Genomic DNA, 16,997 nt, shown 5'->3' on the forward strand with positions numbered 1-16,997 from the left:
CCCCAGATTCACAATTCAGAGGGCTACCTTTGTTGTACTTTTCTTACCTAATTTCAGCATATTTTTCTACATATTTTGTTTCCTCCAACACCATGGTTTCCCTTGAGAAAGAGAGGTTCATGCATTTGTGGAACTTCCAATAATCATGTGGTCACTCATCAACTATAATTTTAGACTTTAAACAAAGTCTCAACTCCATCTTACTTTCACTATCTTTTTAGTATTAGTCAGTTTGAGATACAAGTTCATTAGTCTTTGCTAAAATATTTCAGGCTTTCAACAAGTTAATGATTTGATTTAGTGTTGAAACACAAAGTTGGATGATGTGAAAAGATTATGTCCTTAGTCTACTTTCTAGTAGTTTAAACTTCTAAGTGCAAGTGATTATTAAAGATAATATCATATATAGGATTGCAAGAGGTTGCATTTTTCAGTCTAATGACTTTTGGCAATAGAACCATATTGATTGAAGTTGGGATGTAATTGAATCAAATTATCAATTAAATGTGATCAAATTACTTCTCAAACATAAATTGGTTGCTTCTCAATGTGATCAAGTTACATGATTGGACCAACTTTTATATATATATATATATATATATATATATATATGCACAGAAGAGAGAGAGAGAGAGTAGTCAAATTAGGAAATAACCTAATTATATTAGGAAGTACTTTGGTTTACTTACGAGATCGACTTATATTATGTATGTAAGTTGCCCTAGTTACATGATTTGATCACATTGAGAAATAACCTAAGCATATTTGAAAAGTAATTTGATTACTATTAATTTGGTTGAATTATTTTCCAATTTCGATCAATATGATCAAGTTATTTTTCGATGTGATTAGGTTACTTAATCAGACCCACTTGCTTCTTTAGTATGAGTAGGTTCTATAAGTAGAGCAAGTTGCTTCCTAATGCAACTAGGTTATTTCTCAATTTGACTAGGTTGACTCTCATAATATCATATAGTTAGTTATATAAGATCTTACCAAATATGACTTGAGGACCTTTCTTCTTAATTACCATACATATATTTATTAAAAAAAGCCTAAGTTTCAACTTATGTATCCACTCTTTGCTATTGATACATTAGTCTAATCATTTAGAATGTTAGAATAGGGAAAAAGATGAAAAATGGGTTCTATATATTTCTCATTCATTGCTTTCTTTGAATGACTTATTGAAAATAGAAATTGAAAAAAAATTATTCTCATATAATCGAAAATCCTCTCATCTCCGGATTTGAATTTCTTATTCTTGTATAGCATTGTGATTCATCTTCATTCATATTTTTTTACTCTTAATTAATCCATTTTTATCTCAATAAGCTAGCTTCTAATGCAAACATGTGCAAAACTAATGGTATTAGTGGATTAATATATTATTTAAAAATAAATTATTAAGAGACCTAAGTTTATCAAACATTAATGAAATACCTAAGGTATTGTTTGGATGCACTTTTTTTTTTTTTTAAAAAAAAATCCTTTATAAAATGCAAAAACTCTTATAACTGATATTTAATTACCTTATGTCCTCAAAAATATTTTTTAAATAAGAAATGAAAATTATTTACTTTCTCAAACTTGAAAATTTTTTAAAAGTATTTTTCAATAACATTAGATAAGTCTTCGCTTTTGTAAGAGCTCTAATATTTTATGGAAGATGTTCCTTTTTTTTTTTTAATGAAAAAAAGAAAAGAAAAGAGGAAGTGTATTCTGACATGACATAAAAGTTTTTGCTTGAATAAGTCTTAAGTCTTTGTTGAACTCCTAATTTTCAATTAAAAAATAAACAAGAAGCGTATCCAAACAGACCGTACCTAAGTTCAATCGTAGATGAGTCAATTAGCCACCCTGGTTTGCTTGATTCTTTGGGCACTACCACCCACTGATCTATAAATACATCACCAAGGCCTCCCCTTACCTTCATCAATCTTCACATACACTTCATCATCTCTAACCCCATCTCTCATTTACCACCATGGCCGGTGACCAAAACCTCCACCATGTCTCTAAAATAGGGATCATCGGAGCTGGCATAAGCGGTATCGCAGCCGCTAAACAGCTTTCGGGTCACAGCCCAGTGGTCTTTGAGGCCACTGATTCCATAGGGGGTGTGTGGAAACACTGCACTTACACTTCAACTAAGCTTCAGACCCCTCGTTGTGATTTTGAGTTTACAGATTACCCTTGGCCTCAAAGAGATAACTCAAGCTTTCCTTCTCATATAGAGATTTTGGAGTACTTACACAACTATGCTTCACATTTTGATGTGTTGAAGTATGTGAAGTTGAACTCCAAGGTGGTGGAGATGAGGTATATCGGTGATGAGAATGAAAGTTATTTTGACCAGCTTGAGACTGAACCCAGAGAGTATGGGAGGTTGTTGAGAGGTCGTCCTGTTTGGGAGGTCGCAGTGCAGACTAACCAGTCCCCAACCCTTCAGGTCATTTGCTCATTTCTTGGTGCTCCTTTTGTTTTTTGTTTTTTACTGTTCAAGTTTTTAGCACAAATGGATTTGATATTGCATTGTTTTGCTACATGGGTTAAATTTTTGGATCAAATTAGTAGATTAGTATGATATTAATTAGAATCGCTTTGAGTTTGTTTGACAATATTTTTAAAATCGGTCCTAAAAAAAACTGGTTGGAAACTTGAATATACATGAATAATAGTTTTCTTGGTTTATTCTTAACAAAGGTAAAGTATACTCATGTGCAATACTAAATTTTTCAAAGTATTCATTTTCTTTTCAATAGTTGTTCAAAAGATTTTACAAAAAAACAACTAATAACAATTTAAAATTTCTTTATCATCACAAACACAATTAGATTTAGTCCCGATACATTTATTTATCCGAAAAACCTAAGGCAATTTGGAAATTGTTTTCTAACTTAAAGAAAATATGTTTGACAAATTTTTAAATGAAAATAGATTTTTTTAAAAACTTGTTTTCAAAACATGTTATTTTTTTTAATAACAAATTTAAAGAATTTTTGATAATTCTTTTAAAAACAATTAAAAATATGGAGAATACTTTAAAAGCTTTTATTATATATGTATTATATTATTTTTCAAGGAGAATATATAAGTTGAGAAAATTATTTTTGATATTTAAATTTTTAATTAAAATTTTATTTTTGAGGGCAAATAAGAATTGTACTTTGAGAACAGTAATAAAAAGTATTATTAAATATGTCGTATTTTGTTTTGGATTTATGAAACAAGTTTGAAGATATATTCTTTTTTAGAAGACATAAAATTAAAACAATCAACCCTATTGATATTTTTTTAAGAAGATATAAGAGTAAAATATTGAACTTATTGATATTAGTGTTTCTACAATGTTTGGATTGTTAATACAATATCTAAAGCTTTACAAGTTGTACCACACCCTTTGATTACATTTGATTGCCAACTTATCCTGTTTCACTAATTCAATACCATTGTGCAAATCATTCTCTTGCTAGCTGTTATTCAAAAATCAAAAACCTCTCTCTCTCTCTCTCTCTCTCTCTCTCTCTCTCTCTCTCTCTCTCTCTCTTTTATTGATTTAACTCCTAAGATAAAGTTGTTGCTGATTATTATGTGTTTCCAATTTTGTGAGTAGTGGTATGCTTTTGAATGTTTGGTGATGTGCCTTGGGAAATATGGGGACATACCAAAAATGCCAAATTTTCCACCAAACAAAGGTAGAGAAATATTTCAAGGCAAGGTTTTGCACTCCCTGGATTACTCAAAGCTGGATGAAGCAGCTGCTCATAGGCTTCTCAAAGGAAAGAAAGTTGTAGTCATTGGATACAAGAAATCAGCAATTGATTTAGCCATGGAGGCAGCAGAAGCAAATCAAGGTAATGAAGTCAAACATTTTTAAAATAATAATTAAAATTAACTTCATTTTCAATGTCTCTTTCATTGAAAGCGCAACAGGAGAGGAAAGTTGACTAGTAAAGCTATGCCCAAGGTTATGTTTGGTTCCTATAAAATACTATGGAAAGAAAAAAAATGTAAAAAAAAATGATTTTTTCATGTTTGATTGTACTATAAAAAATATCAAAGAAAATCAAATATAATTAAAACTAATTAAAAACTTATGAATTTTTAAATTATTTAATTTTTATATTGATGAGTTAAAATAAATAAAACGAGTTTGAAGTAACAAAAAAAAAATATATCGATTTTTAATCTATTTTTTATTTTCTTTCTACTTTTCCTTTGTATTTTCTTTTCCTTTCATTTTCCTTCAAATTTTCTAGAACCAAACATAGCCCAAGTATTTTTTTTCTTTGGAGGCCATATGGGAAAAAAAAAGGTAAAAAAAAACTCAATCCCACTACTCCTTTGGGGTATTTTAGAAAAAGATTAGTCAACTTTGTCTCTCTTTGCAAATTGGGTTTTCAACAAAGTTCTCTGAGTTTTTTTTTCAGTTAAACTAGTCTCCTCATGTCAGAGGGTTCTCACTTAATTCAATCTCGGTTTTTTTTTTTTTTGGAGTAAAAAATAAAAAATATTATTGTATAATTGGTATATCTGACTTTCTTTGTTTTGCTTTGTGTTTGAAGATCCAGATGGGCAACCATGCACAATGGTGATAAGAACATTACATTGGACAGTCCCATCATATTGGATTTGGGGGTTACCATTTTTCTTGTTCTATTCCACAAGGTTTTCACAGTTCCTCCATGAGAAGCCAAATCAAAGCTTTCTCAGGACCCTTCTATGCTTTCTCTTATCTCCAATGGTAAATTCACATTTCCCCTTAGTTGTGTAAAGGTTTTTCAAAAGTATCAGTATCAATATTTGGTTATGTTTGAGTTTTGAAAAATAGAAAAGAAAAGTAAAAAATATCAGTATCAATATTCTAATTTAAATATTAATCAAGTTTGATTATATTTGATTTTTAAAAAATAGAAAGGAATATAAAGGAAACATAAAAGGCATCAATATCACTATTCTAACTTAAATGTTAATCAAGTTAAGTCTGAATCTTAAAAAATAGAAAGGAAAAGTAAGAAGCATGTGACAATATTATAACCTAAATGTTAATCAAGTTATGTATGTTTGATTTTTGAAAAATAAAAAGGAAAAGTATAAAGTATAAATATCGATATTTTAATCTAAATGTTAATCAAGTTAGATTTTGTTTAATAACCGTCAATATTCTAACTTTTGTTAATGAAGTTAGGTTATGTTTTATTTTTTAAAAATATAAAGAAAAGTAAAAAATAGATTTAAATTTAATATATTATTTTTATATTTTACTTCAATTTCATTCCATTTATTTTAATTTTATAATATAAAAATTAAATAATTTTAAAATATACAATATTTTAATTAATTATAATTATATTTTATTTTCTTTTGAAGAACCAAATGTAATAACAATTATTTACAAATTTATGCATTTTAAAATTCAATAAATGATATAAATAAATTTGGAAAGCTGATAACAAAAAAAGTGTATTAGATTCTACAAATTATTTTAATCTATTTTCTTTCTCATACACTTAGCGTTAGATTTTTTCCAAGAAGAAAACATTGTCTTCTTAACTTAATCAATAGCATCGGAGTCTATCTTAACTATTAATTCATTATCTATTTGTTCGAAATTCTATTGAAAATTGAATTATCATTTCCCCTTTTTTTTTTTTCTATAAGTAACTATCCTCCATGCATGCATATGCTCAAACTATAGCTTACCAACTTCACTAAATTTGTGGCATATAAATTCAGAGAAAAGCCATATCAAAGTTTATAGAGTCATACTTGGTGTGGAAGCTGCCTCTGGTGAAGTATGGACTGAAACCAGATCACCCATTTGAGGAGGACTATGCTTCTTGCCAGATGGCCATCTTGCCGGAAAATTTCTTCGCCGAGGCGGACAACGGCCGGATCTTGTTCAAGAGGTCGTCCAAATGGTGGTTCTGGAGCGGCGGAATCGAGTTGGAGGACAACACAAAATTGGAAGCTGATGTTGTGGCTCTTGCTACTGGATTTGATGGGAACAAGAAGCTCAAAGCTTTACTTCCTCAGCCCTTCTGCCGTTTGATCCAGCACTCCACTGGGAACCTACCATTGTACAGGTAATCGGAAAAGTTATCAAAATTTATCAATTAATATTTATATAAATTATGTCTATTTTAAAATTGTGTTTATTTGAAAAAGCAATTTAATTATAATTTTTTTAAAGATTCGGGGTGGGGAAAAATTAAAACTTTGTCATCAAATTTTTAAAAAAGAAATAATCAAAACATGTTATTAAATATGATTTTGAAACTGTAATATTAAATCATGTTTCAAAGAGATTTTTAACAATAAAAGCTTCATTTGTAGATCAAACAAAGGATATTTGGATGTATAAACCCTCGAGCATGGATCCACATTTTGGAGAAGTAGGGAGATCCATGTTTAAAAAGCATATTTTTATTTAATTAAAAAAAATTAAATATAAAATATTACTCCTTTTTTAGTAAAAACATTTTTGATAAAACTAATTAAAATATGTCTTTAAAAACCGAAGTCCAATTAGACACACATTGAAAATGGTCAAATTAAGACAAGTCAATTTACTAATTTGACATTCTATCATAACTTTAATTGTTGTAGAGTTTGACAATGTCAATCAATAAGTTAAGAATAGGTTAAGACGTTGTCCTAATTACCTATTGTATTCTCATTTTATCCTAAATTCATATTAGGGTTATTGTCCTAATTATCTTAGTATATTTTCATTCCCCCTCAAGCCCAAATTAAGGTTATTAGCTAAGTGGGATGAAAGAATACCCAAGTCTTCTCCTTTCCAAAATATATACATATATGTCTAAACACCCTCATTCCTTGTTTATACCTCTTCAAAACCAATTTGTTGAGAAGTGAGGTAGAAAAGTCCTTGAAAATATGTGTTATCATCATCCTTAAAGTCATCAACTAAATGTTGAATTGTGAAACACTTGAATCAATTTTATTATGTTACATAGAAAATGTAGAAGGCCGAGTTTACTCTTATTGTATTGAATCTTTTTATAATTTGGGGTTTAGTTAAATAACGAGAAAATAATATGTGACCGTACGTAATTGAGGGGAGAATGAAAGTCTTTTCCATTATTAATCTTCGGTTGATTAGTGAATTTTTGAATATAGGATCTGATTGTCAAACCAGTTAAAATATGTTGTTTTTTTCTTATTTCCGCTTGTATGTGTGTTAACACTACACACGTTTATTTATCAACCACCAAGATTTCATATCAAATGGGGCCTAATTTTTTCTCGTGTAAGCTGATTATATACGTACATGGCAGGGGCACCATCCATCCACTGATTCCAAACATGGCGTTTGTGGGGTATGTCGAGAGCGTCTCCAACCTGCACACCTCCGAGTTACGCAGCAAATGGCTGGCGCAACTGGTGGACGAGCAGTTCAAGCTTCCCACCATCGAGAAGATGCTGGAGAAAACCAAAAAAGAGATGCAAGTAATGAAGAGAAGTACGAGGTTCTACAAGAGAAACTGCATTTCCACCTTCAGTATCAACCACAGTGATGAGCTCTGTGAGGACATGGGGTGGAAATCTTTGAGGAAGAACACCTGGTTTTCTGAAGCTTTCGGCCCTTACACTTGCCAAGACTATCAATACTGAGTTTACTAGCCGGACTTAGTTGTTGCCTTACTTTGTTGCTTTCCATACAAAGCCTTATGTCACGGACTTCAGAGTTTCCTTGCTTTGTTTTCTATACAAAGCGAATCTTGGGGCTTGTTTGAGAAAAAATAAGACGTGTTATCCTTTAAATTTATATCTTTAAGCAAATTTCATGACTTTCCTTTTTATTAATTAATGGTACCATTTTGTGGAACATTTTTAAAAAAAATTTATTTAATAACAAAAACTAAAAAGAAAAAAAATGAAAAGTATCAAAATACTCGTGACACTCTTTTTCCTAATAAAACTAAGACTTTATTTCCTAGTAAGAATAATATTTATTTTGCTAATCAAGGGAAAAACTATAAAATCTTAGAAAACCAAGCACTAACAAAAAAATTCATGACACTATTTCCTAACTTTTAAGGGGTAGATGTTTTTCCACCGAAGGTTTTCGAATGTGTATCCTATGTTCATATCCATGACCAATTACATGTAAAGTTGGATCCTAAAGTTGTGAAGACTATGTTCTTAGGATACTCCCCCCACAAAGAAAGGCTATAAGTGCTATCATCCTCCTACGAAAAAGCATTACGTCACTATGCATGTGACTTTTGTAGATAATCAACAATACTTTGATAACGCCTATCTTCAAGGGGAGGATACATCAAGATTGGAAGATAAGAGGGATTGGGATGTGGAAAAAGAACTGAAAGAAGGAACAAATATCATTGTTGCTGAAAAGAATGATATAGATGTTGAAATTACTATTGAACTGAATGATACAATAGCTAAAATTGTGAATAAAGCTGATGGGAATAGAATAGATGTTCATCCAAATAAGAAATAATCTCAGAAGTCCTTCTTAAAATCAATCAAATAGTGTTTTGCCAACAATACTTGTTGAAAATCCTATTAAAACTTCTCATATGACATTCTGTTGATAAGGTATGCACCTATTAGTATAACATTATCCCAATAGCATTTCAACACTTTCATTTGGAATAAGAAAGCACAGGCTACCTCTAAAAGATGTTTTTTTTTTTCAACCACTTCATTGGTATCAACACATATTAACTAATGTAGAATGTCTTCTTTACTCAAATAATTCATAAATTCCTAATTGAAATATTATTTACCATTATCATATCTCAATGTTTGAATTTTGGCTCCAAACTGAGTGTCAACAAATTTGCTAAATGCATAGAAAATTAAGGACACTTTGAACTTGGACTTTATTAGATAAACCTAAGTGGTCTTAGTGCAATCCTCTATAAAAGTAACAAACCAATGAGCACTAGAAATATTGGTAACACGAGATAGGTCCCAAATATTTGAATGAACTAAACTATGGGTAAATAAATTAAATCTCTTTTATCAGAAGGCTCATGCGACGTATTTTGCAAGAATACATGACTCACAATGGAACTTGCTAATGTTTATTTTCTCAAACAAGAGACAGAACAACCTTTTTAACAATGGGAGTTGTCTTAAATAGTTATGCCAAAGTTACTATTCATCAATAAAAATATCGGAAAATGCATGGCCATTGGATTTTATGGAAATATTGAAAAAAAAATTGAAAACAAAATATGATCAAATAGAAATTGATCAAAACTTGTATAAATATTAAAAATAACTCTTTTATATATATAAAAACGATAATATATATAAAATAAAATTTGTAATATGGACCATAATATGAAAATATATTATAAAATTATTGACGATTGCAAATTTAATCATTAGAAGCAAGGGATTTTAGGATTCTATTTTATTTTAATTTTTGAAATTGAAGATTAAATTAAAATTAGAAAATTGGGAAGTAGATAGAAAGGTACCAATAAATTAATAGAACTCAAAAAGGAGAAAAGCATACCCTTTTCTTCCTTACACATTATTGTCCTCCATGGCTTACCCACTTTCACATCTTTGCAAGCCTTATTACAAAAAGGGCTTCAAAAGACTAAAGACCCAAAAAAAAAAAAAAAAAAAGAGAGAGAAAAACCCTAAAAAGACAAAAACAAAAACAAAAAGAGCCAAGGATTTGATTGACAAAAAATAATCAATCTCTCAGGCTAGCCACTCCCCATCCATTCCTTCAATTTCTCCAATGTCCATGCTGCATGTAAAAAACGACAAAACTATAAGAAAAAGGAAAACAATCAGCAGCCTTGTAAAATATCACTAATTTGAATGTGGGCATGGTAAATTTATACGATTTTTTTTTTTTTTTTTTAACAATGGAGAAATCCATCAAAACATGGGTCATTTGTCCCAAATGTTGTTGAAGCAAACCCCAGGTAATATGGACCTTTACCTCCATGCTACATCGTTTAAATATCGAGACGGGTGGAATTCAGGACCTCTGATTCATTGTCAGAGGAGGCTACCATTGCCAATGGTAAATCTATGGTTGTTGCATCAACTAGAACTATATTTCCACCACCTTCACCCCACCATTTCTACAAACAGTATCATTTTTGTTGTGAAAACTTCTTCACAGAGGATCACCATCCAAGTTTTAATCAAAACCCACCACAACTATATATCCTTTGTCAATCCAACCACTACCCACCCATATATCATCTCTCCATTGAACCTACATCATCTTCAAACACTGCAACCACCAAAACTATCCCTACTTTGTCCTTGACTGTCAGAATTGCATACAATGAAATAATGAGTTTATTAATAGGGCAACAAATTCAGGGAATATGGAAATAAATTAAAAGATCACAACCATATCAAAGAAATGTACAGAAAATAAAGAAGAAACTAAATGAAAGGTATCCCTTCTGTCTCTTTTACTCATTCCTGTTTTTATCTTACCAAACTCTACCGTTTACTCTAGGAATTTACTGATTTTGGTTCAAAGTTACAAACTGAAACTGGGTGGTTTCACCCATAGAGCCTGCTATAAGCCAACGCTGAGCTTGGCTGAACCTGGGCTCACTGGTTGATTTGGGGGTCCCAACATGACATTAAAATAAGGTAAGATGGTAAAGAGTAAAGTGGTAAAAGGGAGATCTCAACTCAGTATTATTCTCCTGTCCAAATAATTTGTAAAGCGGTTTTAGGATAAGCCTAAGCCAATTATTCCCACGTCACATAACTATGGGAAGTGACTTCCAAACAGATTTGAAAGGGTATACCAAGCAACAAACTCTTAGCTCAAATGGATCCCTGAAGGCCTGAATATGTCCAAGTCTTTCGTCATTCTTACAATATATGGGTTATGATGCCATATATGTAATAAAAAAATGGTTGAAGCTTTAGATCCCAAAGGGGTCTCCTCACCTGGCTAAGACCCAATTGCTATTAAAAAAAATAGAAAAAAGAACCTCAGATCAAGACTAGGCTAAATGCCCCAATTCATTTTTTTTAAAAAAAAAAAAAACAAGAAAATGAAACCTAGTATGATAATTGGAAACAGAAAACATTTCTTGAAATTGTTTTTGTTTGAAAAGAAAAAGGAAATTGGGTTGTGGGATACTCACCAAGGCAAGGCTGGATCTTGCAAGTAGTCCATTGAGCAGCAGTCATCCAAACGTGGAACCAAGCAGCTCTCATTCCCACTCAACCAAGCTGGATAATCCATGACTTCATCAAAGGGATGGTATCCATCATCTTCTACATTTGTGGCTTCTGGGCCAATTTCCATGGCCTTCAAGAACTTGAACCACCATGCTGATGTCGCTAAATTCAAGTTATCGTTCCATTCCATCTGGTGCTGCTCTCCTATCCACCTGATCTCAGCCATCTCCTCATCATCCATCGCTGGATGAAACCCTCCTCCGGTCATGACACTAGAGTCTGCAGCAACCACTGGAAGGCCCTCCTGTGATGTTGCAAAGCATCGAACCTCCTCCGTGGCAATGGAAAGTGTGGGGGAAGAAGACGATGAGGGAGATGAGGATGAGTAGATTGATGATGGGTTGTTGGTGGTGTGGTACAGGGAGGCATCCAGGTTGTTGAAATCATGAAAATTGAGATTCAGGCCTAAGGTTTGGTCAGGGAGAGCAAAGTTAATATTATCGGAAAGAGGAGGGGGTGGTGGAGCACTTGGAGATGCAGACCAGGAGTAAGGGTTTGGAGGGGCACAGGAGAAAGATGAGTAAGAGAGGCTGTCTAGATAATTGGAGAAATTGGCAGTGCTTGAAGGGTATATCCTAGGATTTCTTCTAGATTTTATTTTTGCTTCCGGCTCCAAAGATGGTTGAGGAGGAGATTGAAGCGGCGGGGATTGTTGTTGTTGTTGCTGCTGCTGCTGTTGCTGCTGTTCATTGGCTTGTTTCATTGCAGCTCTGTGGAACTTAAGTGCAGTGACAATCTCTCTCCTTGCCTCAGCCATGTTTAGGAGCCTTTCTTGATAAGGCCTACTGGTGTGAAGTCTCCTCCTAACTTGTTTTTTGTGTTGTTGGGGTTGTTGGGTTTGATGGGCCTGCTGATTTTCACCAAAACCTTCGCCGAATTTAGCGATGTTTTGGCCAGAAAAGCCATCCCCATCAACAGTATCCGAGTCTTTGGGGTTCATGGGGTCCTTGGTTCTTGAAGAGGTTAGTTGTTTAACAAGGCTACGAATATAAGCTCCAGAGAGATGAGGCTCTTCTTTCAGCTTATGAATCTTGTCTATGTCCATTCCTTCTTTGCCACCTTGCTTTGAAGATCGACCCCTCATCTCCCTCCCTCTCCCGCCCTCTCTTCTTTTTTCTCTCAAACCAAACAGGGTGGTGGAAAAATGGAATGTTAAAGAGAGAAGGTCGGTTGGGAGAATGTGGTTTGTTACTTTTTTTTCCTTTCCTGAGAGGCAAAGTACAAAATGCAGGGGCAGAGGCTGATCCGGAGTCCAGAGGGGTCTCATGGGTGTTATAAATAGATGGCTGATGGTCTAGGGTTTTTAAATTCTTTTGGATTTTTCCCTGTTTTGGCAAAGCATAGGTTGTTACCATTTCATTACCTGCTTTAAATGGGTAGTTACAAGGGTCCCTAGATTTCCTTTCCTTTCCTTTCCTTTCCTTCCCTTTTTCACTACACTTAAAATACTATTATCATCTCACCATATTGACACAAAATACACAATCCAAACTTGTAACCCCCCACCCGGTTGAAATAATTGACAATATACAATCTAGAATCACTCTCAATTTTTAGAAGGAAAAATTAAGACATGATATTGTGTTTTTTTGAAAAAAGTAACGGGAGTATCATCCCACATAATGCAGAACTAACAATCATACAGCAATTCTATCCACCACAACTCAACTAGCTTTTGTCTGATTTTATTGGCAGCAATCAGTTTTAGGTCCGATGAAGGGATTTAGGATCACTGCTTATCGTTTGAGCACCATTTGATTACAGAATTCAAATGCTATGATAAGTGAAGGGTAGCGGCAGGTCCTCAATCCTAATCGCTTAGTCGGTTAGATGATGATGATGATCACAGAAACACATAAGAAGCTTCCAAAAATAATAGAGAAAGCCATGTGAAGGAGAAGGTGACAACAACCGGTGAATTTCTAAGGCAGTAACATCTAAAAGGTTAATTGCTATGAATCCTCAGGATTGATATTTCCTCATTTACCAGTAACCACTACCGAAAATATACATCTAGAGGGCATTTTGGGCACGGAATGTTTGATGGGGCATTCTCACATCTAGCCTGCAAGCTTGTACTATGGGACCAGACTCTTAAAAAAACGTCAGCAAAAGGCTATAGAGACTGACAGAAGAATCTCCATTACTGTTGTAACCTTCTCTCTGTTTTTTATTTCTCCCAATATAAAGAAAATGCATATATATAAAAATGTTGAGTCTGTGTTCATGAAACAGAGAACTTGGACCTTTTGTAAAGGCATTTCACAGCATGTTAAAGACAGAAATGCTCCATACCATCCTCTCTCTTTCCCTTTCCTACTGCCTTTTTCTTATGAAACATTAGTTTCACTTCATATATTTTCTCTTTTACTACTAATTGGAGGTGGCAGAGGCATGGCTTCTGAGTCTATTAGCAGAGCTTTCAGGCAGCAACAAACAGTGAAAATGCAACCTTGAGAAAAGGGTACATTTTCACTGCTGTAATATTATCCATAAACAGAACAACTATGTATTGGATTAAAACAAATTTTTTTATATGTAAAGTTGCAATCTGACACTGTTTGCAAGCATGAACTTGCTGTGTGCACAGGGAGCAAGTATTAGCATTTTACCCCAACACTACAATTTTTAAACAATCCCCATAAAAGAACAAACCCTTCTCAAACTTCAAATTTGAGTAAACCCACTTTCAAATTTGAGGTATCAATCAAATCAATGGCATGTTAGCTTGGGTTAAGCCTTGAGAGTCTCCACTTTGGCCTGGTCTATGGTTCAGAACTTTCCTAATTTTTACAAGAAAAACAAAAACTCTTTGCAAATACCAAATTTAAAGTATCAATCAAACCAGTATGTGACTTATGGCTTGGGAAGCTTCACTTGGGAGAAGCCAAGGATTTAAAAACTCTTCCAATATCAAAACCCTAATGTGAAATTCTGTCAAAAGTTGAAAGTGTCAATGAAATCAATGTCCAAATAATTAAATAGCCCCAAACTCGTCAAACTTTTATGCTTTAAAATACAAACCCATCTCGAATATGCACTTTAAAGTAAAATCCCCCACAAAATTTGAAGAAAAATTGAAAATTAAATATGGGTTTTTGAGAATTTTCCAACCATTGCAACATATGTACATATATGATAAAAGAAAATGGTGTAGGTAACCTAATTTCCAAGTGAAAACAAAGACAATGGTGATATGGGTTCTAGAAAAGGAATAGAATAATAATAAAATAAATAAATAAAACAACAAATGCATGAAAGAGAGGAGAGTGAGAAGAGAGTTACAGGCCTGTGGGCTGTGGCTGTGGCTGTGGATAACATCAAAGATGCATGGCAAAAAAAAGAAAAACCCACTGCTTCCCACCAATCCCTTCACGCGCAAATGCATCAGATAAAGATGGCTTCCACGAATCACGTTCACCCACGGAACTCTCTCTCAGACTTTCTCTCTCTTTCCCAAACTTTCTCTCTCTTTTTCTCGGATTCCATTCACACCATTGCGGGAAAAAAAACCCTGTCTTTACCTTTTATCCTTTACGTAAAAAGCCTCTCTAAATTCGTGGGAGAATTTTAAAATTTTGAAAAAAAAAAAAATAGAAAATTGATTAGACTGAGTCTCTGCCGAGAGCTTGCAGGGGCCTGAGCGAGAGATAGAGAGAGAGGGCGTCATAAATCAGGCAGCAACAGTAACTCTTTTTGGTCCCTTTTTAATTAATTTTGGGTCATAATAAATGTGGCTATAATAATAATAATAATAATAATAATTATGATTATTATTATTATATTTATTGTGGGTATTTATGTGTTGTTGGTTTTATTTCTATTTCAGACTTTGCTCTGCTTCTTGTCGATCCTCAATTTACATTCATGTCCCCTCCAATTTATCACAACTAAAATTCTAGCATTTAGTTGGTATTTTTTTTTATTTTTCAATAGATTATTATTAAAATTTAATTATAAAAAATTATAAATGATGATAATTTATTATTGATGATATTAATTATTATTCAATACTTGTATAAAATAGTTTTTTATTAATAAATAAAAAAGATTAAAATAAAAAGAATCTAATAAATAAATAATTATTAATATATGGAATATTATAAAATTAAAGGTTTTTCATCACAAAAATAAAAAATGATTTAAATACACGTAATTATATCTTCACACGTAGGCTTTTTTTTTTTTTCTCTCTTGTATTTATTTATTTATTTATTTTTTTCTGTTAGGGCAGTTCTGCCATTCCATGTTCCCAAAAAAGTTCACAATCATTTATGATTTAACTTTTCCTTCCTTATTTTCTAAAACTATTTTTTTTATATCATTCATTATCTAAAAAATTCTTTTACCACCATAATAAAAGGGGTGGGCCCGCGCCTGCCAGCACTGAGGACGATGTGACAGGTCATAATCAACGGCTATATTTTTCTACTGTGAAGCTGCTGAAGACCGATGCCACGTGGGCATTGTAAAGGGTCCAATCAGAAAGAGGATGCCACGTGGGCTTCATAGAAAGGGACAATAAGGAGGCAGCCCTGCACCTTAATTAATTCATTCAATAAATATTATTTTTATTATTTAATATCTAATGTATAATTATTAGCATTATTTTATTATTATTATTATTCTTTTGGTTTCTGCCGTACATTGTACAACGTACATTGCCACTGCATGTTACCAGTGTATGGAGGATAGTTAATGATAAATTTTTTAATAATATTAAAATATTATTTAATAAATTTTAAAATTAACTTTTTTTATATTTTCTGAAAAACCTACGAGAAAAAATAATAAATACCAAAAGCATGGATCGACAATATTTTAAAAAAATATTAAAATTATTTCTAAAACATAGAGGCAAAGAGAAAATCTTATACTACTTCTAGGACTATGAGAGATTGGAATTAGGAGCTAGAAGCTATACCCCATCACAAAAATTGTCACAGTATCCACCACCCAAAATTAAATTGAAGGAGGTAAAAATTAAATAGACAATAAATGGAAGATGGTTCAGAGATAATGCCAGGCCCTCACAACCTTTTTTTTTTTTTTTTTTTTTTTTGGCCTTCTTTCTCTCCTCTCCCAAATTTTAACCACAAATGTATGGTCACTTTCTGATATAAGTGGGGGGTGTGGAGGTGGGACCATTAAATTTTTAATCTTCCACCTACACAACACTACAGTAATGTTCTAGAAGCTGAGAAGAGGAGGAAAAAAAGAGCATCTAAAGGGGTCCTTAACTTTGGTTATGGCTGTGAATGACAACTTGCAACCAATAAAAACCAAGCATAGCCAATCCCTCTACCTTCCTCTACCACTTCACTTTATACAATGGGCTACATGGGGGTATGACCACTCCCACTGATATATGATCTTATGCCTAGTGCCCCTCCATCTTTCATTATTGGTTTCAACAGTTTGTGTTTTCATTTATTTTTGTATGTTTCTTGGCAGCCAAACAGAAGCAGGGTGTGTCTCATAAAGTCAATTTGAAAAGAGGGTCTTTGTGTTTTCATTTATTTTTGTGTGTATTCTTGGCAACCAAACAGGGGCAGTGTGTTTGACTAACAACCCATCCCATGTAACCCATTTCACAGAATCAATGTGAAAAGAGGGTCGTCGTGTTTGTGTTTTCATTTGTTTGATGTGGTATCCGTTGTAGCAAAGTGTGTCACCCAATTCACAAAGTCAATGTGAGAACAGGGATGTTTTTCCACTAGTTGTTTTGTGTCTGTATTTGTTTTATGTGTTTTCTTGAC

The 16,997-nt window shown here is 32.8% G+C and overlaps 2 protein-coding genes across 3 annotated transcripts; one reads left to right on the forward strand and one right to left on the reverse strand.

The window, feature by feature from the left end:
* The first annotated feature begins 1,987 nt into the window (after positions 1-1,987).
* LOC117912691 (probable flavin-containing monooxygenase 1) lies at positions 1,988-7,641 on the forward strand. The gene is made up of 5 exons (XM_034827374.1): positions 1,988-2,452; positions 3,617-3,857; positions 4,569-4,747; positions 5,740-6,089; positions 7,305-7,641. Exons 1-5 carry the CDS (start codon positions 1,988-1,990, stop codon positions 7,639-7,641), a joined length of 1,572 nt encoding a protein of 523 aa, XP_034683265.1.
* Positions 7,642-9,467: 1,826 nt separating this feature from the next.
* Positions 9,468-14,880, reverse strand: LOC117913104 (circadian locomoter output cycles protein kaput). Of its 2 annotated transcripts, XR_004651079.1 has the most exons (3): positions 11,142-14,880; positions 9,962-10,297; positions 9,680-9,763 (listed from the first exon to the last, which is right to left on the reverse strand). XR_004651079.1 is itself a non-coding variant. In XM_034828024.1 (2 exons), the coding sequence occupies exons 1-2, from the start codon at positions 12,503-12,505 to the stop codon at positions 9,715-9,717; spliced, it is 1,413 nt and encodes a 470-aa protein (XP_034683915.1). In that variant the 5' UTR covers positions 12,506-14,876; the 3' UTR covers positions 9,468-9,714. The 2 variants fall into 2 exon arrangements, 1 of the variants encoding a protein (XP_034683915.1); XM_034828024.1 differs by lacking the exon at positions 9,962-10,297 and having other exon boundaries at positions 9,468-9,763; positions 11,142-14,876.
* Positions 14,881-16,997: the final 2,117 nt, after the last annotated feature.

This window comes from Vitis riparia, chromosome 4 (genome assembly GCF_004353265.1).
Source record: "Vitis riparia cultivar Riparia Gloire de Montpellier isolate 1030 chromosome 4, EGFV_Vit.rip_1.0, whole genome shotgun sequence".
Taxonomy (NCBI): domain Eukaryota; kingdom Viridiplantae; phylum Streptophyta; class Magnoliopsida; order Vitales; family Vitaceae; genus Vitis; species Vitis riparia.